At 46.9% G+C, this 24,939-nt stretch overlaps 2 protein-coding genes across 3 annotated transcripts in view; one reads left to right on the plus strand and one right to left on the minus strand.

Annotated features, from left to right (window-relative positions):
* B4GALNT3 (beta-1,4-N-acetyl-galactosaminyltransferase 3) overlaps positions 1-6,294 on the plus strand; it is a 70,427-nt gene extending 64,133 nt beyond the window's left edge. Inside the window, exons 18-20 of the mRNA XM_064458194.1 lie at positions 251-404; positions 1,151-1,277; positions 2,100-6,294. Coding sequence (XP_064314264.1) covers positions 251-404; positions 1,151-1,277; positions 2,100-2,208 — 390 coding nt within the window. The 3' untranslated portion in view covers positions 2,209-6,294. The remainder of the gene's footprint in view (positions 1-250; positions 405-1,150; positions 1,278-2,099) is intronic.
* Positions 6,295-7,943: 1,649 nt separating this feature from the next.
* Positions 7,944-24,939, minus strand: part of NINJ2 (ninjurin 2) — a 47,753-nt gene continuing 30,757 nt past the window's right edge. Inside the window, exons 2-4 of one of the 2 annotated variants that reach the window (XM_064458217.1) lie at positions 11,384-11,612; positions 9,855-10,039; positions 7,944-8,963 (exon numbers count right to left, since the gene is read on the minus strand). In XM_064458217.1, coding sequence (XP_064314287.1) covers positions 9,876-10,039; positions 11,384-11,612 — 393 coding nt within the window. In that variant the 3' untranslated portion in view covers positions 7,944-8,963; positions 9,855-9,875. Of the gene's footprint in view, positions 8,964-9,843; positions 10,040-11,383; positions 11,613-24,939 lie in introns of both variants that reach the window. The other variant, XM_064458208.1, reaches the window with a different exon arrangement.

Below are 24,939 nucleotides of genomic sequence, written 5' to 3' on the forward strand. Positions count from 1 at the left end.
TATCAGACTGGAGGGAAATCAGCAGTAGCAGCTTTGTGATACTGGTTCTGCCAGGTCATAGTCATAGTATTTCATACCCATTGTTCAACAGCCAGTCAGTGGCCGTTTTGCGAGCCCCTAGGATCTCAATTTCTGATCCAGCAACAAATGGCTCTTTAATCCACTCCCATATCTCTCTCTTCATGCCTCTCAAAAAAGACTTACTTAAAGTCAACCTATTTTTTTCCCCAACCGGTGTGGTTGGTTCCAGGACCCACATAGCATCATTTTCCTGTGCGACCTCCACATCCACTTCCCAGCTGGAGTCATTGATTCAATCCGGAAGCACTGCGTGGAAGGCAAGATGGCCTTTGCACCCATGGTCATGAGGCTGCACTGCGGCATGTCCCCACAGTGGCCTGATGGTAAGAGGGGGTGGAGCCTCTTTGGCTCAGACCTCGCAGAATGGGGAAAGGAGGAGGGTGCCTGCCACCTCTAGATTTGTTCCTCTGGTGCTGTCAAGGTCTGGAGCTTGAGGTACTTCCAGGGCCACTAGGTGAGAGTGCTTTAGACATAGGACGGGGTTTAACAGTGTCAGGTACCTGGAATTTGAGATCAAAGAGAGAGCAGAGCCCGTTATATAATGTTTCTCCTCATCATTTCCTAGTGCTCTCTATGGATTTGGGACGTTGGAAACCCCCTCTTTTACTCCTTTCTGTCCGTTTCTCTCTTTTCTTAGTGGGCACAGCCTGTCCTGAGGAGAGCTGGTAGCCCAGGGGTGAGGGAAACCAAGCCAAGTCGCGGGGAGGAAAGTGGCAGATATCATCTGAGCGTAGGATTTCCTTTAGACAGAGGTGGCCATCCTGAGCCCTTTAGGCACAGGGACAGCCCTTTGAAGGTGGGACAGTCCAGGTACATTAAGTGTTATGTTGCCAGACAGGAGATGTGAGAGGCTCTGCTAACAAGTTCATAGGACAGCCCATGCTGCCTGTCGGCAAGTCTTTCTCACTTCCCAAAGCTTTAATACGGTTGGCTCTGCCTTGGTGCTGAGTTGACTCTCCAGTGTCAACATTGTACTAGAAGTAGCTTGAGTCTCACTCCAGCAGCCCTGCTGGAGTCCTCAATGGTTCAAAGCACCAACATGCCTGTGCCTCTTTGGTGCTGTCCTCAGGCTACTGGGAAGTGAATGGATTTGGTCTCCTGGGCATATACAAGTCTGACCTTGACAAGATCGGAGGCATGAACACAAAAGAGTTTCGGGACCGCTGGGGAGGAGAGGACTGGGAACTCCTGGACAGGTAGGCATCATTGTCATCATTCATGCACTCAAGAGGTAAGATGCATTAGATCCTGGAGGACCCATGGCCAGGGGAGTGGGGATCTGAAGAGACTGAGGTGACGAATGCCACCATAAGCTTGTTCAGTGAGAGGCAGTCTTTGAGCATGTCCTGACCTCAAACTTAATGGGTGAGTAGACCCAAAATATGCCTCTACAGACACTGATAAAAGAAGAGTGGAGCCATTTGCTGGTGCCTTCCAGCCACACTGCTGGTTGGCCACAGGTAGGTCAGGGACTGGTGATCATAAAGACTTTATCCTCGTCAAGCAGCGCAGTGCACAGTGGGTCCAGTTTGGGTTCCTCAGACTTCCCATACTATTTATAGCAATTGCCCACAAGAGCAACTGTCAGAGAGCCGTTCAAAGATCACAAGGTACGGTTATAATTTCTGAGAAGTTTATGATGAGGAATCTCTGCTGTACAAATTGTAGGCCTCTGGGTTGGTAGTTCTAGGTTTTGGGGGCTCTCCTGTCATTACTGTCAGATAACTGCAGAAAAGACTACCATCCTGAGCAATCCCATGTTGCCAGCTGTCTTTTCTCCTAGCCTGGCACGTGCAGCCCACTCCCAACCAGTCCTGCTCTCAGGGGTGCATAAACACTCAGCAAATGTCATTAGATGCCTGCTTATGGATATGAGATACCTATGAGCTATTCAGGACTCTTCAGTTTGATGGCAGTCTCTTGACAATAGGATGACTTAAAAGAGATTTCCTGGGACCGACCCCCCGGTACCTTTGTAATCAAGTCTTACTTAAATTTAATCTTCTCCTTTATGCCAGGATCTTGCAGGCTGGGCTGGAAGTGGAGCGTCTCTCCCTGAGAAACTTTTTCCACTGGTTTCACTCGAAGCGGGGCATGTGGAACCGGCGCCAGCTGAAGACCCTGTAGCCTTCAACCCCAAAGCTGCCCAGCAGCACCGTCCACCGTGTCGTCTCGACGTGCACTTTATCAAGGCACACAGCCGAGCAAACAGACTCTTCCTCTGCCTCCAGAGCCTTCTGATGGGATGGCACAGATGAGGAAAGGACGGTCAGGCCAGAGGAGCATGAGCTTCTCTTGTGAGCCGTTGCATCCAAGACATGGGATCAGTGTCTTGCTGGGAAGGCGTGTGGGGGAGATGTCGCCAAGTGAAGGACTCATGTTTCCTGTCGTGCAGTGTGGTGGATGGTACAGTGGGAGAGGTGTCATTTCTCGTTGAGCCTTGCATGGTGCAAACCAAACAAACACAAATCCCAGCTAAGCCCAGAACGGTTTATTACAGTAACACAGCTTCTCTTTCAATACTTGAAGGAAAAAAAGAAAAAAAAAAACCAACCCTCCCCATTTCCCCTCCTTCCCTATATCTCCAGTATCCATGCTTTTGGACAGGGGACCGAAGTAAGTTCTCTGACCCGTATTGTGTCCACATGCCCATGTGCTGACCCAAGGAAATCTGGATGTGGAGGAGCTGATAGGCACTTCAGGCTGCTGGTGCTTAGACGTTTCTCTGTGCTTCTCACTTTAGTCATTATGAAAAACTGTGCTCATATTCAGCAAATTATGGGCTGTGGATGGAGATGCGAGTACACTTCCCTTATGAGAGCCACGTCTGCCTGCAGCTGGGCAAGGTGGCAGGGGTTGATATTACAACTCCACCTAAACTATAATCCACTGCCTGAGGGTAGTGGAGGAGTTATACGCAGAAGCTAGACGGGCATCTCAGGAGGAACTTTGCAGCCTTATCTGACAGACATATGTGTTTGTCCTAACAATATCAGGGAAACCCTAGCAGGGAAGAAGTGGCAATATTTTATTAGTTGAAATATTGTGATCTTGTCAGAAAAAGAGGAGACAGAGTATTCTGTTCTCTAAATCCTGTACATTTATGCAGCATCTGAAGGTTAATTTAATAAGTTATGGCCTCACAGTTATGTCTTGTCATAGTTTGAGTTCTATGTAAAGAGCAGACCTCTTGGTTGAAGAACCGGCACAGCTGTTGGTGCTTCATCTCTGGAACAGCCCTGGGAGCTCTGGCCTCGTATGGAGGAGGTGGCCTCAGGCCTTGGCACTTGCACTGGGTGCAAAGAACAGTGAGGAGAGAAGAAGCTTGAGTGAATAAAAGGATGGGCAGACCCATGCTGGCATTGATGCAAGAACTGTGGAAAGAGTGCCGGTCCACAGCCAGCCTGACACTAGAGGGAATTCTCAGCCCCTAAAAATCCCATTAATGCAAGGCAAGATTTTTTACCCCGTAACCATTTTACAGGAGTATAGAAACCCAGAAATCCCAGCACAGTCTGTGCTCTGCACTGGAGCTTTGGTGTCCCGATACCATGCTGAAAAGACCGCTGCTGGTCTCAAGCTTCAGGGGAGAGTGTGACATAGGACGCTGCTCATGGCGCCCAGGTCTGTGGGGAGTTGTTGAGAAGAGTAATGGGGGTATGCAGGATGCAAGGAATGCTGACATGGTACTAGAGATGTTCGCTTTTTTACGCTGGTGGAGTGGATGCCAATTCAGAATAGGCGTTCATTTATTATTAATTCTGTGGTGCTTGACAAGTCCATCAAGCTCCACTATTGCAGTAGAAAACGAACATGCAAGTTCTGGCACGTGAGGTAGAAATCTTGTCAAATCATCTGCTTGCCTCAGTCTGGGTTTTGTGACTGATGGAGTCAGAAAAAGTCAACCAGATTTCAGAAAGCTTGGCTGTGCAGTGTGCAGCTGTGGTGAGAGGTACACGAGAGATGGCTGTGTCTCTGAGCCCACAGAGCCTTTGTCAGAATGCAGACACTGAGTATCTTAGAAGGGGCAGCCTTAGCCTTCTGCCCAAGGCAGAGTAGTCTTTTTATTGAGGGAAAGTATTTTCCCTTGGTAGAGACTAAGAAACGAAACACTGCCGTTGGGGCGAGGGGGAAGAGGCTGACACCAGTCAATGCTGTTTTCTTTTTTTTAATGTGTTACAACAGTTTAGGAGGCCAGAGCCCTGTGATGCAATGTTGCAATAAGTCCTGTTTCTGCCTGGAATGTGCAGTGTCAGTTGTGCTCTCGGTGCGTGTCAGAGCCTGTGCTTCACTCAAACACAGGCACAACCCCATGAGTGTGCAGGTGAGGTGCTCTCCAGGCTCCAGGACTGCGCCTCCACAGCCTGCCCGGGCTGGCTCTGTCACGCAATCCCTGTGGAATGGGGAGAGGCTGGCGGGGAAGGCGAGCACTGGGATGTGACAAGGCATTAGCAGGATCCAGCTGTTTGGCCCCATCAAGCAGAGAACGGCATGATGCCCATTTTGCAGATGGAGACCTGACAGAGTCAGTGGTGGGCCGTATGTCATACACAGGGAGGAAGGGTTATTTGTATCGTGTGCATTCACATCTGGCTTAGATGTGGTCTGCAGCACCTAAAGTTAGCAGCGGGTGTTCATCTGCAGACACTGGCAAGAATTAGCTACATCCAGAAGGTAACTCACTTTGCTTAAATGATACGAGCAACCCCTCTTCCTCACCAGAGAGGACCATCAGCAAAGAGTGGGCTGGAAAGTATGGTGTGGCCCTCACTCAAGCACTGCCAGCAGAATTTGAGGATTTCACCTCCATGCTTTAGCTGTAACTGTGCTCCTTCCTTCACGCCTTGTAACCCAGGCCAGTGGCAAGCAGAACTGTTTACCCTGTGAGGACTCCTTAGTGGAGATGTAGGGAGTTAGTGGGTTTCAGTCCAGTTTCCTCATGACCAGTATCCCCACTGTCAAAGTTGCCAAATGTTCTTCCCTTTCTAGCACAGTGGGGATTCTTAGTTGGTGTTTAAGCATTGCAGTAGTAAACACAATTAATACTAATTGGTACTAGTTGGCAGGCTCCATTGAGGAGCTTGGAGAGAGCCCACAGGGACAAAATCTGTCTTCCAGCCCACATGCTCAGAGATCGCTGCAGGTTGTAGGGAGTGAACAGGCCACATGCTCCCCGGCTTGCTGGCCAGCAGCAGATATTGCAGGAGCAACGCTGGGCTTTGCTCTGAGGCTCCATCCCCTCTTCCAAAACAACCTGCAGTTTTTCTCCCCAGAGTCATGAAGAGGGCGAGAGTGGGGAGCAGAGCAAGAGCAGGTAGTCCCGCAGCCACGCAGTGAAAGGACGTGGCCATCCAGGGTGGTGTCCAGGCTACCACGGTCCCTGATCAGCAGGTGGTTCACCCCGTCAGTAGTGTTGCAAGGCGTGCACTGCCACTGCGAGAAGGTCTCGTCTCTGTGTTCCAGTACAGCTCCCGGAAAGCAAGAGGGAACCTGGCTTCTCTACAGCTGGGAAGCTGACTTTCCCCAGCAGGCAATCTCGTTTCTGTCACCAGGATCTTTTTAGGAAGCTTGCCTGAGTTTGTGGTGAAGTTTGCCCCGAGTTTTTGGCCTTCATGTGCATCCTGGCTGTGTCCTGCCTCAACGGCAGGAAGAAATCAGTTGCATGGGATTTCCCATGCATCAGGCAGGCAGGCAGGCATGACGGTGCTGCTCCGGTAGCTCTCTAGCTGGGGAATGATGGGCCATGCTGCAGAACAGACCTTCCCTGGAGCAGGATGTGTCCGGGCTGGAGACCCTGGGCCCCCAAGCGCAGGGTGTATGGCAAGGGGGCTCTGCCCACAAATGCCGACTCTGTCTTCAGGACTGTGAACTGTGGGGCTGAGGCTCGCTTTGCAGGTCAGCAAAGGGAACGAAGAAGGGCTGGTTTTTATTCTGAGAGAAATGCATTGTGTGAAAATTATAATGTGACTCGTTTTGTTATTGTCTTTAAAGTTTGCCCAGTATGAACAGCTTGCCTCATTGCCTACAAGTTTGTGAAACTGACTGGTTTTTAGATACCGATGCCTTGTGTTAAAAATCTGAATTGTACCTTTGAACTATCTGCCTTAAAGTGGCTCTGTGCCTTCAAGACAACTCCTGGGCCACCTCTCTCTTAGAGCTGGGGGATATACTGATCTCCTTCATGTTTTATAAATACAATGTCTTCTTACAAGAGCTCAGTTCTGTCCGTGTGTTACTCATACCCACATTGCTGAGCAGCAGGGATTAGAAACCAGGTGTTGCTCCTCTGACTTCACATAACCAAAGGCGTAGGCAATACCAGAGAGACAGGTCACACTCTGCCCAAGCCAGTGAGACTCAGTAGGAAGAGGCAGGTGGGAGATGCAGCGAGCAAGGTCAGCTGGGAGCAAGACCTGTTTCAGTCCCCTCTAGGGCTGTAGAAAGTAGGATGACAACAAAACAGTTTTTCTCCTGTCTTACTGGCTTTATCATGTGAAACAAGGTAGAAATGTTAGACAAATACACATCCCAGCAAAGCGCAAGTGTGATGTGATCATGGAGAGAGAATGCAGAGAATGAAGGTGGTTCCTCTCTCAAGCAGGGGACAATTCCTGGAGAAGACTGCCGGTGAGTGCCTAGACCTGAGCTTGGTACTTGGCACAGCTGACACAAATGGGAGGTCAGGTCTTTCACAGCAACTGCTTATTTAGCATCAAATTTGGCTCTTTTTTGCTTCAGCTGTGCCTCCTTCAAGTATAAAAAGCTTGGCAGGAAGAGGAGCCAGAGATGAAGAAAGAAAATGGTAGCCAAGGTTGCTAATGAGTCTGATTCCATTATAATGAGAAATTATTATTAAAGGTGATAGGAGAAAAAGCATTCTAGTGCGCTGCCAGTCTTCTGCTCACCTGGGCTGGGTGACAGGAAGCCCTGTCTGCTTGAGCAGACCTCATGTGCTGCCGTACCTGCCTGGCAGCTCTCAGAGATGATGATATGGAAGTTAAGATCTGGTAATGAAATTCCCCTCACTGCTTTTTTTCCCAGCTGAATCTTTTTTTTTTTTCTGTCCTTGCATTTGGTAGTCAATGCTGATTGCTTTGCCTCCTCCTCTGTGAAGCAATGAGTCACAGGATTTGGGATCTGCACATGGGATGCATAATTTTTTACCTTTTCATGAACCCGGCCAGCCAGTAGTGGCTGAAAGCCCTTAGCTGGTGGTTTTGCCTTGGCTAGAACTAGTTTTGCTGCCTCTACAGTGAAGCCTTTTTCTAGAGGAGAGCAGGGTAACAGAGGCTTCCCAGAAATATTCACCTGTGTTTGCTGTCAGTCTCAGCAGAGACCGAGGACCAAGGTAAGCAGAAAACATGGTGTCGCTCCAGGCCTGTCGGCCCCCCGACAAAGTGGAGGACGAGTCTTGACCTGCTTCACGAAACAGATCCCAGACTGTGCGCAGCTTTGCTGATTTAAATTCTGGTAAATAGGTAGCTGGCATTTTCCACCCTACTCCTTCTATGCAACTTTCCCTCAGCTGCAAGAAGGCCGCTTTATTCGCAGGTACCAGCCGAGGCTGGCCTGTAGCCTTACCCACTGGCCTTGGTGGGCAAGACCATTCACACTGTTTCCAGAAAAAAGCACCACCCGTGGCTTAAACAAATTTAATTCTGTGAAGTCAAATATACGGTATAAATGAAATCTGCCTGTATCTGGGTTTTTTTTTTTAAGTGTCAGACATTCCCAGTAGTTCCTGAAGACCAATATGTGGACATTTTTGTGACACTACTTTTTCAGTGGTGGCGAGAGTACGCAAACTGAAAAATCCGTATTGAACTCTGTTTCTGCCATACAATGAAAAAATCATTTAATAATCAGAAAAGCATGTCTTTATTTAAAAAGGCTTACACCAGGCTATTAAAATATCATTTTTTTAGCATGACTACAGAGTTACAAAATTTAGGATCGAAGACTTTCACTCCTTTAAAAAAAAATCTGAAAAATCATTAATTCAAAGACTTTTTTTAAAGAAACAAATTGTTCTAGTGCAAGAGGATTCCCAGCATTGTCAATACAAAAATGATATATTTAAAACCATTTGTTAGTGATAAGACTTTGAATTATAATGGTTATTTTATTAATAAAATAATACACTATGCACCTGTCATTGCGGCAATAAGCCTAGAGTGTCTCCTTATGTATAATGTTTCTTCGTTTTCTACTAAATATTGTCAGGCTGTTCTGACATCATTCCTGAGAGGTCCCTGGCAATGACATCAGACTAATATCTACTTTCTGTCATTGTTAATTTTCCAATGCTGGAAATATCTGATTGTTTTCTTAACTGTGTCAAGTTTAATTTTATTTTTCAACAACTAGGAAAACATCTGAACTGGTTTTAGATACATTGACATACACTTTTCTATCCTCCCATGAGAACTTTATTTTTTTTAGTTTAGGAATCCATTCCAGCATTTGGGAGGTGAGCTATTAGATAGTATTGCTTTAATCAACTTAGGCTTGAGACAAAAAAGCTGTACTTTTTTTGTTCATTTAGCCTGCAAAGTGAGTCGTTCAGTCTCCCCTACAAAATGAGCCAATACTGAATATGTGAAGCAGGCAACTAAAGAGATGAGATTTACAGAACTGTGCTTTGAAATGACGTACCTGCTGCTGTTAACTGCAGCTTTCTCTAGCAAAGTTTGCTCTAGCTTTAAAAGGCAATGTTTGCACCCCTTCAGAACTGCAAAAGCATTACGGTAAGGGGCCACACACGATACGCACACAGTTTTGAAAGTTTAACCCAGTTCTCTGGATTCATCAGCGGGATCCTGCTGAAGTCAGTGAAAACGTAGAGGAGGAGAGCTTTACCTGTTAGCCACGCTGCTCAGATCCTGCAGGGAAGACAAGAAATGCCAGTAAGGTTACACCAGGCTCCTCCACACTGCATGGGCAGAGGGGAGCAGTCACAGTGTACCAGGTCACTCTGCACCACAGCCACCCCTGCTGGTGTGGGGTGCTGCTCTTCAGCACTCGCACCCTTCTGGATCCCAAGCCAGCAGTGTTTTTACAGAGACTTTTGGCCTTTGCATCCCCCCTCATCATATCATGCATCTATCGTGCTTTCTTGCTGGCGGTTGCCCCAGTGTATTGCATTTAAACTATGTTTACATGTTGCAGGTCATGTAAGCAAGAGATGTGAAGTTTGCTTCTTGACCTAAAGCACTTTTGGCCTAAGACCATGTCATTCTCTCACTGACCCGACATGGGAACACAAGCATTTGGTTTGACTCTTGTACAGAAGACTCTGTCTTGGAAATGAGAGTTAGATTCTTAAAACAGCCCGTCCCAAACCACCCTGCACACTGGCTGTTGTGAAAAGCTTTCACCTCTGCCTCACCAACACTTTCCTTTTCTGCTCAGATAAGGCTGCCACCTTTGGATACCTCCCAGAATGCACCTAGTTTTCTTTCCCAAATTTAGCTGCCATCCACAACTGCTATCCATATCTAGTGTGAGGTCTGCAGCCTTCTGAAAACCCACTTGCTGCTGATAAAGCCCAGCAGCTGGGATGTTTGGTGTATTTGCTTTAAAGACCAAGCAAGGAGAAATCCTCCTCTGAGGATATTTGTTCAATAGCCCCAGATGCTTGTGGGACAACAACATACCTCTGGAAAGGTTTTGTTAATTTGTCTAGCTTTGCCTTCTCCACCTTGCAATGGTGTTTGCTGAGACTGAGAGCCCTTCCGTGAGCTGGCAGTGATGGGAACTCACCCCTTTCTTACCCAATTCCATTGCCCCATGACTTAATAAGGTCGAAAATTCCTGGTAGGGTAGAGGCCGGTCTTCTGCACCCCAAAGGCTGTGATGAAGATGTTGAGGATGACCGTGATGAAGATGAGAGCTGTGGCAGTGTTGTTGAGTATATTCAGGCGGGGTTGCTTTGAAACATCATTCAGGTTCAAACGAGCTGTGAGACACGATGCAAAAAGAAATGGAGATTTGTAGCTTGACTCCAAGTCCCCCAGCCCCTGCAAGCCTTCCCTGCCTGGTGAATGTCCATGGTGCCCCTGGGCACTGCAGCCACAGAGCTGGGGGAATAGTCCCAGGAACTTTGCAGGGGCCACAGCTTGCCCTAGGGCATCACAGGAGGATGGAAGAGAGGAAAAACATCTTTCTTTTTATGTCATGTCTTTGTTTTGCAATGGAGGTGCCATGGCCCTCCAATGGGCCAATCCTAAATAGCCAATTTACTGCTGTGTGCTAGCCAGGCCATGTGACACCCCCCAACTGCATGATAAGGGAAGGCCGGGTGACATGGGACACAAGGTCAGCAACGTCCTACTCGGGTTGGGAGGCCAGTTCCTCCTTGATAGCCAGATCTCACATACGTGCTGACGCAGCTCTCAACCCCCTCCTTGCCTTCAGACCAAGAGGTATCTGGGTATATAAATGGGATCAGCCCTAGCTGATGGGTATTGATCAGTTCAGACACAGGAACGTCCCAGTTACTGGGGCTGTCTGGCCAATAAGCCATGCGAACGGCAGCTTTGTGGCTTCCTGCCCTCAGCTGTGGTCCCTTGTCCCCCTTCTCACAGCTGGCTCCAGCCACCGCAGCTGCCACCAGGAAAGGCTGTGCCATGTGGGGCAGGGGAAGGAACATGTCACAGGATTTCCCGTAGCCTCCGATCCCATGTCCCACATAAAAAAACACGTAGGATATACAGGAAAAGGCAGAGTTCTGCAAACTTTTAATACTAGGTACATGTTGGAGGCTGAAATACAGCAACTCCTCTATCAGATGGAGCACCGGGCAAGCCTGTCTGAAATGCCGGTGTTGGCGTACTGTCCGTATGGTGCTAGGACAACTGTGGGATTAGTTAAAAGTGAGGTTAATACAGGGAATACCTCTTGCCTAAATCATTCTGTTAAGCCCCATCTTGAGTGAGGCAAAAGATACAGCTAAAATTTAGTATCTGCAGGAGCTGCATGAAGGAGCAGGTTACAGCACAGGCAGCAAGAGGCCTGAAACCCAGCTCTCCTTTCGACAGGGATTCACCAGTGGGGAAGTGAAGAGTAGTGCTCAGAGCTGTTGTGCCAGAGAAAAAAACAACCCACTCCCCACTTTGAAAAGCCTCACACAGACCTCCTCACTGCCCGCATCAGGCTGCCTTCCACCCTCCTGCAGCCCTGGCTGGAGCCAGGAAAAATGGTTCAGGGGAAGAGGCTTCTCCCTCCCATCCCCATGCCGGCCAAGCCATGGGGTGCCCTACTGCAGCAGCACCCTGTGAGGCCGCCTCAGCAGCCGCCTTACCAGTGATGATGAGGAGAATCCCAATTATCACCTGGAAGAAGAGGGAGATGCTGATGAGCACGATGAGGGTGACATAGTACTGGAAGGAAGCCCCCTGCTCCAGCACCGCTTTGAGCTGCGTGACATTCGCCATGAACAGCGCCACGTCCAGCATGCTCTCCGCCACGCTCTTCTTCGTCGCGTAGTGGTTGATGTTCATTGGCCCGTTAGTCCGGAGCTGATTCAGGCCCTGGGGAGACAGGAGAAACCACATGAACTGGTACAATTGCTAAGCTGACAGACCCATCCGTATTGAATGGGCTTCTGCATCCCCATGGGGTTTATCTAGAAAGCCTGGGAAAGAGTCAAAGTTGCGTGTTTTAAACGTGTTGAGAGGGCCCGGTTTCCCCTCACGGTCAGCTCATGATATTAATAGGCACAAGATACTTGCAGTGATCAAGAGCTCAGCAAGGCTAGAAAAATACTGGGTATTTTTGTGGAAAACAAGCTTGTCCAGAGTTACAATAATGTAGATTACCCAGAGCCAGGGATTTTGCAAGGAATATTAAATTCTCTTCCTTCAGGGCACAGACAAGCCTCAAATTTACAGGGGATTAGAGAGAGATCTTCTCATTGGGCTGGGTGTTCAAAGGACCGTCGGTGGCTGGGCTTTATATCTCTTCAGAACACTTTATGCTGACTGTTGTCTTAGACAAGATGCTCAAGATGCTGGAGCAGATGGAAAAATCCACATTTTTGTTTCTGAAACCAGGGACACTATGTCTTCAGAACATCAGGCACTGAAATGCAGCAAGACAAGGGGTGGGATCCATCACACCTAACTTTTAACTAATTATTTGGATACATTTTTTGCCAGTGGAAAGAATCAGGTATTTACAAGGGGTAAATCAGCTGGTTGCCCTTAACCTAATTACAAACTGTGGGCCATTTGGCTGCTTTTAGCCATCTACCTTTCCTCTATCTTTCTTGTTAAGTGAGTTTCCATTAGCTGTCTTGATCCAAATGATGAAAAAAGGTAGAAAAGATAGTTTTCAATCCACCCAGAGACTCATCAGCTGGTAATAAACCACCAGCAAAAGCAACAATTACAAAAGATTTGGATGTATCTGCAGCAAGATGTGACTTTTTTCTTAAAAAGAAAGAAAAACAACGCTTCCATGTAGCAGACAGGCTTCAGTTCTGGGTAATCGGCCTCCTGTCAGCTGTAGTGAAGACCAGCAGCCTTACCCTCAGCACTGTCTGATGAATAACCCTATATTTAAATATGGAATAAGGGCCAGCTGTGAACCTGAGGTGACCTCTTTTGCTCAGAGTGGTGAGAGAGATTTCTCTGGGTGCATTCTGGAAGTAGGACTGTGCCTATGTCAAACTGTAAGTCTTATTTTGGTCCTTTTTGTACCAGATAAAGTACAAAATGTAAACTTTCCTCTATGCTCCATAGAAGGGCTATGGCTAGCGTTTCATGCTGTTGTCTCTGGTCTCTTTGTGTATCCCTGGGCAAGAATGGCTTTCTCTGTGCCAGGGTGGGAGCGTGAGCGAAGCCAGGGATTCTGGGAGAGCACTGCATGTGGTTGTGTGTCTGATGCTGAAATGGGGGCTGAATTTTGGAAGGGGGATGTAGCCTGTGCCAGCGATCACCCTCACGTGAGAAAGATGTGTAGTAAAAGGCGAGCAGGAAGGACTGTGTCCAGTTTGAACTGTTGGTGAACTGTGATCCTTAAGAAGCGGCTGTTTTGGGGTAGGAAAGTGCTTTTGGGGATTTTTTTTTTTTTTAATAGCTTAAAGCATGTAATTCTTCTGTTTTCTAACAGTAAAGTTGCTGTGTTTAAGGGGCTTCTTTGCAAAGCCTGTATTTCTTGCTGTGGAAGGTAGAAGTTAAAAGATACTGGAAAGAGATAAAAGTAGAAGTCTAGAGAGCTGGTAAGGACTCTAAGGCAGCGCATAGGGGTTCAGGACTTCTTAAACATTACTATCTGGGGCAGAATAGAAGTATCTTGCCTCTCAGGGAAATGAGGCCAGCAAAAGGTCTGATCCTGGGAACATATCTGAAAAACCTATATTTAGATACTGCTCCCTCTTAGCTGGCTTAAAAGCACATGATCCTGTTGCAACAGAGTGGTACCCATACCAAGTAGTGCAAGGTTTGAGATTTGATCCCTTTCATGTGTTTTCCTCCTTATTCCTGAAGAGTCAGCCCTCCTCCCTGCAGCGTCACAGGGCTGGCCATTGACAGTTTATCTCTGTGTAATGATGAGTTAAGGGTGCAAGAACAAGGGCACTGTACAAACAAGAGAGAGCTGTTGTTATATGAGTGACTGGTACAAGGAGGCTGAGACGTCTGTTCCCAGTCGCTTTTGCAGAGATAAATAAAGAAAGTCAGGAGCTCTTGTTGAATGAAAACACTTCTACCTTTTGAGCTGCCCCACGTTCCTTTACCTGGAGTGTGAAATGGGACAGAGTTGCAATGTGCTGAGCTCTGTATCCCAGATGATCAGGCAATGAAAATAGATGGCTTTCACATGGGCTTCTCTCATGCGGATGATCACAATGGCATGTTCCCCTGTCTGGGACATGATACCACAGGCAGGACGGCCACCGCTCTCCGATGCGGAGTCACTGGATCTGCAAACCCTTGCACTGAGCAATGAAAAGCTCCGATTCCTGTTTCAAAGTTCTGTCAGCCCAGGCTAGGTAGATCCACGAAGGTGGCCAAAAGGTTGATGGGTGATGAAAGCTGGACACCAAGCTTTCGCTGATGCAGGGGTCCTTATGATGCCAGCTACAGTTAGAGAAATGCAGCTTCTCTATGGAGTTGGCCCTTACTGAGTGTTCTGTCTAGTCTAGCAGGTATGAATGCAAGCCTGGAGTCTCAGATAACAAGAGGCTTGAACAATCCAGAAGTCTTCAGAGACACAGCATTTTGATTAATGAGGGAGGAGGGCTATGCCTGGTGCCATAGCTGTCACCAGCAAGCCACCGCATATGTGGTCTGCGACTCTTTTGATTGAGCTGCACAATGCATGCACCGCTTTTCAAAATGGGACCATTTCTGCTTTTGCTTTGTCTTAAAGTTCAGTCCTTGTAAACCGTGGCAGCTCAGGAGCTGACTCAGAAGCCACTTGGGTTTCCCTTCAGCAGGACTGCCCAGACAGCTGTTGGGGGTTATGTGGGATCACTGGGGAGATGAAATTATTCCCTTTTGGCAAAGAGAGCTGTAAGTCGAGTCACAGGACATACCTGAAGGCTAATCTATGTGATTTATGTCATCAGGCTAGAGCGGTGTCTTTCTAGTCACTTTGAAAGTGTTCCCCTTCTGAGAGTGGGGATCACTGCCTTTTCTTCTCCGTACTGCGTAAAAGAGAAGAAATCTGGATCTGGCAGTCAGACACCAAGTTGATCTTGCAAGTGTTGTCGCAGAGCCAGCATGTCTGCTGGGAAACAGCACCTACCAGTATGCAGTGCTTCCCGAAGGTGGGGATGTATCATTATTGCCCACTTGTTAAGGGTAGGGGAATTAAGACTTGAAAAAGTACAGCCCAGTCACACAACAGCGCCGGCTGAACTGGTGCTGGAGCTCGGCTCCCATGTCCCATTTCCGGATGTTTTGGCTTTCCATATGAGACAGCCTCTTTCCCTGCATAGACTCTGCTGGCTTCAGTCTGACCTCAGGCAAATCCCCTTCCTGCTTCCTTTTGTGTAAACGTGGCACAGTGATACAGATCACTACAGGGGCTGAGTGAGGCACCCATCTATGTTTTATAAGTCAGAGGCTTTATTTTGCTGAAAGCGTGCCCCTTGCCCCCAATATTTATCTCCCGCTCCTACTGTTATTTTTAATTTTTGTAGGAATTCTTACAGAAAGAAGGATGAATCCCACCACAAGTGCGTGGGGTGTTTTTTTTCTTTTTAAACTTGATCTCTGGTTTTGCTGTAGGGAGCTGGCAGGTCCCAGGGCCTGTGAAACCTGGCTCTGGCACCAGAGGGCATGCTGAGCTCCACAGCTCACTGAAGCGACCTGAAAAATTTCCACTGAAATTAGTTTTCAAGGGAAATTCTTTGCTTTTTATTATGCATTTATTTTTACAAGAAATAGCTACTTTCTTCTGAAAGCTTTTGGAGAAGGTTCATCTAAATATTTCTTTCCAAAGCTTGCGGATTTTGGGCTGAGGCGAGCACAGAGCTTTCTTAAAGCTACTTGGACAATTTCTACAAATCCTACAGTTTCTTTTGTAGTATTTTTCAGGTCAGAAAAAAATGGAGCAGATCTAATTGCAAATCTGTGTGCTTTGTGGGTTTTGTGACCCTATCCCCAGGGGAGAACAGCCTGAAAGAGACAGTGGGACAGCATGGGGCTCACAAGTATGAGAATGATAATCCTCTTCATGGGAGCGCTCTGGCAGAGGGGGATGTCTGAGGAGAAACTCTATTATTGGCCATTAGTTCCAAGGGAAAAGCTGGAGGATGCCAAAGAAAACAGAGACATGGATGCAGGCTGCGCACTTGGAGGGATAGGTACGGAGACACCCACCACGGGGCTCCCGGCCGATGAACAGCCAGCCGCACACAGGCAAGCACTCACAGGCACGCACACACACAGCATCAAGCACCGGGGAAAATCCGGGGTATTTTTCCACAGTATTTGCCAGTTGGCACTTTAGAAGTACTTTGTAAACATCAGTAGATGAAGGTTAAAGCACACAGAGAGTCGTCATCTTGCGAGGTAGGAGAGGAGCACAGTTCCCTTTCTATGGGCAGAAAGCGGAGAGATTAAAGGCCCTGCTCTCAATCAATACTTTTAAGTGCACAGTTATTAGCTACTCTACTTTTCCAGAGAAGCTCACTCCTCGCAGCTCCTGACCGCTTCACTCGGGATGAAGGGGACCAATTTTGACATTCTTGGCCTAGATGCCATGCCAGTGTCAGTGGCAGCACCAGGAACAGCAGCAATGACCAGACGTCTGCCCACCCAGCGGGTCAGACTTCCCTCGTAGAGCATGGCCACACACGTGCGAGAGAAGGGACACGCAGGGAGTGCTCTGGTCAATACCAACTATATTGCAAACTCTGCGAGGCAGAGGCTGTTCTTCTCCCATTTGGCACAACAGCAAGCGTCTTGGCTGTGTTCCACAAACAAAAGTAATAGTAAACCTTGTCATGGATGCTGCAGGCAAAAGGAAAACTGAGCGTTCAGGGCCAGTCCCTCTCTTTGGCCTCTGTGGAGACTGTCAGCTAGTCCTGTTGTGCTTAGGGTTTTTTCCTTTTAATATAGCCATCTGTTCTGCTTGCTAGGGGTGCTGTTCAGAGCCAAATGGTTGTGTTGCCTTCAATTCAGGTTGGATAAATCCCAGGAAATAAATCAGGAATGCTTTCCTGGTATCGCAGACTCTCCCCATGTATGGGACTGGTCCTGATGGAGATCTTCCTCCGAGGTGTTCCTCCACTTCTGTGACAGGCCGCTGCTCAGTGTAACAGAGGGCTCGCTGGCTCCAACTGTTTGGATGAGAGCTCTCCAACCAAAAAGTAACTTGCAGGAGCTGAGAGCCAGCGCCTCTTCAGAAGTGGAAGCTTAGGCAAATGGCAGGCACAGACCCTGTGTGCCTGCTAAGCACTGGAAATGTTGCCTAGTTTCACCAAACTCCCACTCTCCATTTGCTTTATCCACCTCCTGTGTCTCATCTCGCACCTGCAAGCAAACTTGGTGAGCTGTCTTGGGTGGAGACATCACCATGGTCCAGCACTTAGGACCCTCATTCTTGAGCAAAGGGGTGCTGAAGTAGGACAGCACTAGAGGAATGGAAGTGCAGTTGGGTGAGACTGCCAGCAGAGCCTGCCTGATTTACCCAGCTGAAAGGATGGCCTTGTATTCTCACTACAATTTCCCAAAAGGAGGCCAGCAGGAGGCTAAAAGCAAAACCTAATGCCATGTAGAGCTGAAGGGTTGGAAGTGGGTAGGGAAGCCAGGCAGTCCCCTGGCTGTGGCTGGCGGGGGGAGCGGAGCACAGGAGAGGAGCAGGGGTGAGTCACGAGGTAGCAGAGCCCCACGAGAGCAGGGGCGCCTCTCCTCGCCCTTGCCCTCCAGCTGACACGGCAGTCAGTTCTCCCTCCCAGCCGGCTGCAGCACTTGCAGCCTGCAGAGACCTGCTTGTCGCATCAAGTGTGCATGCTCTGCTTTCCATTTCTCCCTTTCTGTGCTTCTCATCCCTTATTCATCCTGCAGACCCTCTCTGCCCCAGTATTCTTCTTCTGTTCAGCACCTCCTATCTCCGTTCATCATCCTCTTATATTTTCTCCTTCTCCATTCTTTTCTCACCCTGTGCCTTTCACCTTGTCTTTCTTTCACACTTTTTCCTGCTATCGAGCTCTTCTTCATGCACCCCCTTCCTTGGGTTGCTGTCTCCTTTTTCTCCCGCGCTCTTTTCCCCCTTCGGCATGCTGCGCTGCTGTATGGAGAGTTTCTTGAATCCCTTCACTCTCAGATGCCACTCACAGCTCCCTGTGCTACAGGGCAACATCAATTATGTATCGCTCAAATAACTGTCTTACCAAATCTATATTAAACTCCGTCGTTAAGTGTATTTATGATACTGAATTGAAGGGATCCAGGAATCAACTGGCAGGCTGCAGGGCTGAGCTGGAATAGAAGATAATTTTTCTTTTCCAGGTAACTGGGATGAGAACAAGGTGGGAAGGGCAGTGGCACTGGTGGAGGAGCCTCCATCCATAGCTCAGAAGCAGTTAGTGGGTTTGGGGGCTCAAGAAGTGCTTGGCACCAGCAGTTACAATGTGCTGATGCATGATCTCTGATTGTTGAACAGAAGCAATTGGGTGTGTATGTGTGGTGGGGGGGACAGCTCTTTGAATGTATGGAATTGGGAGTGCACTCAAAAGGATTAGTGGGAACAATTATTTCTAAAGCCAGGATATAGAAGCTGGAGCCTATTCAAGTCACTAGTGTTTAGCACCCAGAGCAGTTTTATCCCAGCGGATTTTTGGTTTGTGTTTTTTAGGCGTTTTGGTTTGTTGGTTTGTTTTTTGTTTGGATTTTTTTTGGGGGTGGGGGGCAAAAATCAAGGGAAGACTAAAAACAGCTTTACAAGAAAAAATTAAAAGTAGGTTAGCAGAGAAAACGAGTTTATAAAAAATGGAAGAGCAGCCGGGAGGCACAACAGTAACTACTGCATTGTAGCTAAACACGTTAAGATGAATAAATCCCCAAGCTGGATGGCTTATGGCCCAAAATATTAAGAAAAGCTGCTGCCAGATCCAAAGAGCAAATGTGTTCCTATAAATCATTTTAATACAAAACATTCCTAAAACAGGGTCTTAAATTTTAAGTTCTTCCAAGTCTAAGGGTGTTTGCATCCAATGCTGAGGGGTCAGGTTGATTTCTAGAACTCGGGGAACCCAGTAACAGCTGTACTGGATCAGACCAAAGGTCCAACTCCCTTCTAACCATGGTTTGTAGTGGATATGTAGGGTTAAAAAAAAACAACTGACACAAGCATATAGCAACAGGCCCTTGTGCTCTGTTGACCCAGTGACCTGCAACTCTATACAGAACCATCCCAGCCCTGGTCTGGTGTTGCTTTTCATGTGAGGAAGCCCAAGGTTAATTTGTCATTTGCTGTGTAGCTTAGGGCATCCTACTTGCTCTCCCTGGATCGTAGTTTCCCCATCTCTAAAATCATGAGAATGCTCACATAGGCGATATCTAGGGAGAGAGATGGCTAAGATCTACTGTAGAAGCGCCATATGTGCCTGTGTTGTGTGTGTAATACGCATGGACTGAACTCATCACGTGGGTAAGCCATTGAAGCTTATGAAATAAGGTAGGTGATTTTCTTATTCTCAGGGGGCTTTACCTTTTGCAGTGTTTCCCAGATAAACCCCACTTTAAGGCACTGGAGTTCAGGATCTCCTGCAGATTTTGACATGTATGTGCCCATGGTCACCCTCTGAGCGCTCGGGGCTCTCCACAGAAAGGAAGCTGTGAGAGTTCAGGTGGAAAGAGGGGACAACATGACCGAGAGTTTCAACAGAGGCAGAGCTGATGAAATCACATCCATAAATAGTGGAACTCGGGGGTTTTGGTCCCTCTATTATTTATAAGGTCTTTCATCCACAAAGCATTTTTTCCCAGTTTCATGTGTACTAAAGCTTACAATGTCTTTGTCCTGCAGGCCAGTGTCTGTCTCCTATTGCAGTGCTCACCAGCATCTCCAAACAGACTCTCCTGATTTAGTCTCACCTGGGTGCATAGTATTCTCTTTCTTCAAAAACTGCCAGGCTTAGCTTCCTTCCCTGCCAGGAAATTGAGGCAATCTTTGGATCTAAAAAAGGCTGAATCTGCTGATTTTGTTCAGAACTGGCACAGTCTGAGTTGTGTCAGTTCGCAGCTGAGCATCTGGCCTCATGCTGTCAGGAGAGGTTAAAAAAAAAAAAAAGGTGCTGTTGCTGATCTAGATTTTTGTAAGCCCTTAATCCCAGTTGTCTGTATGGCGGTGGGTTTTTTTTGGGTGGTTTGTTTTTTTGTTTATTTGTTCTTTTTTTCCCGCAAGGCTGACCAAACTAGGTATTGAATGCAGAGCAAAATAGTGACTAAGATTACAGGGGCAGATACTTGCAGTCAGCAAGGGACTTCAGGGTAGGGAATTCCGCAGAGCAGCATCTCAGGTCTGTGCTAGGTTGCTTGGGAATGTCATGCTTGGAAACAACATCAGCTGCGGCTGGAAAGATTTTAAACACATTAGGAGTGCTCTAACAAATGGGTGTTGCATTTTAACATGAGAAAATGCAAAGTGATGCATGGCTATGGCTGTTCAGATTCAATTAGTGTTAACGCCCTTCCATTAAGCTCTGGCTTGCGGGGCTGCCTCTTGCTTGGGAGCCTGCTGTGCCAAGGAAGGCTGCTACTGCCTCGCCAGGGCTGTAGCGATGGGTCACCTGGAGAGGATGTGAGGTGCCTTGCTCGAAAGGAGCATGGCTGTGTTCTCAGCAGCACACGTGGGAGCACCTCTGAGTACCGCTGAGCACTTCCACAGCATCCCTCTAAGCCTGGCTGAAGAACTGTCGGCTTTGCTCTGGGTTTAGTATTGCTTTGTGTGGGGTGAATACATTAACATTTCTGCTTGTGGGTTGGTTATTGTCTGACTGAGGCTATTGCTCCTGTGCTTGGATTGATTATGGCAAGTCATTTAGCTATACTTTAGAGGGTTTCACTGCTGCTCTGGCTAAAATGGACAAGAATAGTACTGTGTGGGTAAAGGCACTTCTAGGAGTTGGAGAGGTCTAAGCTTGGCTCTAAGCTGTTGTGTAATTTCTGTCTTGGATTCCTGGTAAAATTGGGGATAAAACTATTTCAGTTCTCATATGTTAAGAGCTTTCCAGCACAAGAAGAAGTCTCCTTTTTTTGTATGTATAAAATTACTAGCACAATGAAGCTCTGGTCTCAGTAAGAGCCTCTTATCCTAACACTGTTAGACATAAAAAGGTAGAAGGTTCCTAAAAGTTTAACTGAATTTTAATAGGTTTGTTAGTTACATGTGTAAATGCTCTGCACAAGCTATTACCCATGTTTTAATAAGTGAACCAGCTGAAGAGCCAAAAGGAATGATCACAGATCAGTGAAGGATGGCAGAGTACAGAATGAGACTGGTGTCCTGCCTCTAAGTCTCTTGCTTTCACTACAAAGCTTCACCTACCTGACAGCAGTTATGGATGGCTGCCAGCAACTAGAAGCACTATTTTTTTTCATGACAAGACACGAACATAGCTGATTTCTAAAGTACCCAGTATGGGGCATTTCTTTCTCCTACACTTGCTACACCAGCCCTTCAAGGTGTATATTTAAGCTTCTTAATTGAGTATGGATTCACTGGCTTAAATTTAATTTCAACTTTGAGTGGTAAAACATTAAGCAATCGTTTAGGCATGCATTTGCTTCAAAAAGGGTCAGTATGAAGCAAGACTAAATCAAGAAGGTACTTGAAACCAATTCCCGCTAGGGAAGGCAGCTATTTTCCACCTGTATCCTATGGACCATTAGAGAGGTCTGCTTCTTAGGCATCCTCAAAAGGCAGCTAAGAAAAGTAAGCTCATATATGTTCAAGAGGTGTCTTACATATAAGTGATCTCTCTGAAATGGTCTGCCACTCTGCTGGGAAACATTTACAAGTTCAGAGTTTTAAAGCAATGGAAAACACTCAGTGAAATACCTTAGAAGTATTCCCTTCTTAGCAGCTAAGGTTAATCTTTTGCTGCTCTGCAGCCTATGAGCAGGTAAGGTTTTGAATACAAATGCTCTTTGCTCCTCTCATCCAACAAAAAAAAATTTCCCCATAGTTCAAGTCAGGAAGGAGACTGCAGAAGCAGGGCATATACCCTACAAGGAGGGGATGCTACTATTTTCTGTTTCAAGTGGCACCCAGACACCTTGTCACACGTGGATGTCCTGCTAAGACAGGCACAAATAAACTTGCTTAGGAGCACTTGAGCAGCCTGCAACAACAGTAACCCAGAACTTGATCTAGTTTTCTGACCGATGCAGCATTGCATCCCTCTCTTCAGACTGCAGCTTGCTGAGTCCTTGCCCACTGTTGGAGCAAAATAATCCCACCCTTTGGCTCTTCCTCTCTCATTGGCACATCTAGTGTCCTTTGTTTGAGGGGGACGCAGACATTGGTTTTGGGATGATATTGTAAAGGAAATGCTCAGGCTTCTCTGCAGTCTTGCTGCTGTTAGCTGAAGTTACATGAATCTGAACCAACAGGAAAATCCAGATGGGGTCAGGGTGAGTTTTGTGCCAGAACCTGTTTTTTTGGCCATATGTGACAGAAACCTGTAGCAACCAGAACCTTGAGGTGGAATCACCTCACATCAAAAAGCAAAAACCAGCCTCTAGTCTGTAAAACTAGAGTTATGAGAACAGTCTATTAAGCTAAAAAGAGATAAATTATTAATTAGACAAATCATTAGGTGACGCACATCAACTTTTAAAATAAAGTGTCTTTGTATGGTGAGTCTATTCCTTCAGTCTTGCTTTCTCTCCCAACAACTTCCACAGACTACCTGGTGTGCATAAACCTGCTGGTCTCCTTAAAGTCCCTGGGACACCCTTCTCCCTGCTGCTTGCTGAGTTACTTGTCCTCTTTCCCCTACATAGCCCTGTGGCATGTGCTCTTCCCCCTCTTCTAAAGCCTTCTGATGGCCAAGGGAACAAGACCTGGCACAGGGCAAATGGCCAGCCATCCCTTCACCTGATCCCCAAGTGGGGAAGTGTGTCCCAGCCGTGCCCTTTTCACTTGAGCATGCAACTTAGTCTCTACACCGTAAATTGGAAGCAACTAAGCTAAGCAGTTACGCCATCTGCTGCAATTAGTGTTGTGGAACTGTGTTCTGGAACAAACTAGCCCTGTGCAAGACCCAGCTCCCCCAGCCAAGCTCGCACTCATATGGTGAGTCCCCTTGTAGAAAGGCAGCAGCACCAGGCTCTGGGATATTCTGATGTCCCATGCAAGTCCCTGGAGGCAGCTGCTTCAGCAGGCTGACCCTGACAGTGGGAAAGAGTGAAAGAGTTGGGGGTAGCAAAAAGATTGCAAACAGCAATTCTTTTTTATTACTTTTTTTCCCCTGGTGCAAATTTTTCCAAACTACACAGACCCAATGAGATCTCAACCAATATCACACAGAGGGTCCAAGCTCTGTAACTAAGCCCTTGCAGAGGCTCAGCTTTTGCAGGGGACCCAGCATTCCCAAGCAAGGCGTTGTCACTAGAGAGCACTGGGGTGCAGGGACACCGCTAACTGGGTCACCAAGGGAGCCCTTCCTATATTACGAACAAAGGGAAGATCCAGCACAACATCCTTACAAAATCCTGGGCACAGGAAAAAAATCTGAAATCAGCATATCTAGCGGCATGTTGCTTTATGTGGGTTTAACAACTTGAGGTATCTGAGTTGGGCAACTTTAACTCTATTGTTCCTATTAATAACTTAATTGAAAGCTGGGCCTCAGGATGTACAGTAAAGCTCAGGGAGGAGGCTTACCATGGTTATAGAGTGGAAGGTTTTCCTTGGTAATTAGAAATATTAAGTTTGGCTTTCCCTTGTCTTCCTGGAGGAGTTTCAAGGGTTGGATCATCCTGTTGTTTGGGTTTATAGTTTGCTATGTTGACAAAAGGATTCGTAGGATGAGGTTGTTTTCCCTTTTTCTTTCCATCCTTCGGTGCAGCTTGATGATGCTGCACCAGCAAGCTATACTAAATTCAGGGCAGTGATATAGTGTGCTATAAAAATGGCCATTGGTGTAACGGTAATATCATATATAAATTGCAAATTACTGGTGGGGGGAGATCAGAAATGAAACAGCTGTTGGCCAGTAATTTGTCCCATTTCTGAAAAATGGTGCTGGGACTTCCCTGTCCAGCTTCAACTGAGTTCAATGAAAGTTAAACAATTAAAATGCTTATCTTTGGCCATCTCAGCTTAAGTTAACAATGTTAAATTAAATTATGCTCCAACAGTATGGCTCTGAAAGCATCTCCATTAAGATACTTTATAAGATCAAAGTGGCAGAATTGAAGTGCCAGGATCAGACGTTTTTTTCATAATAGTATGTAACAGGCCTGCTCCTCTTGGCAAACCGGATAAAGTAGTTAATGTTACACCGAGATCGCCAGGTCACCTGCACAACAGAGGAACTATGTGAGAAAACCAGCAACTTGCATTTCAACTAGGGGATGCTGGAGAGATTAAGGCAAAATCATGTTTCAGGAGAAGTCAGTTAAAATGAGGAGAATGAGGCACACAGGAATTCGACAGAAAACGAAGGGGCCTCCACTGCTTTTGCTTTTCATTTGTGAGTTGCTTGCTTTTTGTTGGCCTCTGAGACTGAGCGGGGAGCGGGCGCAATGGGAAGGGCTATTGCCCCACTGCCCTCCATGTTAGAGCACTGCACAGTTTTGTCTCCCTCTGGTGGCCGCTCCAGCTGTGCATCACATCTGCTTCCACCTTCATGTCTTGGGGAGTTCTGAAGCTCAGCTTTGACGTCTCAGGTTCCATGTTACAGCACCCAGCTGTAATATCTACATCAGTATGTCTTCCTAAAACCTAGAATCCTCTTTTGGGATTTACTGGGAGGAGGGTGGCAGGAGAAATAGCCAAATTAGATGAGGTAACGAGCAGGTGGTGCTCAGCCGTAAATGCCAAGGGTTGCTCCATCGTTAAGATGGATGTTAGCAAGAATTTTTGCAGTGCAATCACTTATCCTATGCCTCTGCTAATATGCTAGCAATTTTTTCCAGTGGATTATTAATTTAGGTATAATGATGACTAAAAGGGGTTATATGCTACCCAGATAGAGTCCTAGGTTAAGAAGTATCACAAATTTGTGTTGAATAATTTGGAAACTTCTATGACTAGCTGCAAAGTAGGGATTGAAGTCTAAGGGCAAAGAGTTCAGAAAACATAGTTGTTTGAGCTTCAAAGGTGCCTGTTATAACTTATTTAAGATACAATGCCGTAGGAATCCACAGAGTAAAAGAAATATGCAGCAACAGT

The sequence above is a fragment of the Phalacrocorax carbo genome, chromosome 1, assembly GCF_963921805.1.
Source record: "Phalacrocorax carbo chromosome 1, bPhaCar2.1, whole genome shotgun sequence".
NCBI lineage: Eukaryota > Metazoa > Chordata > Aves > Suliformes > Phalacrocoracidae > Phalacrocorax > Phalacrocorax carbo.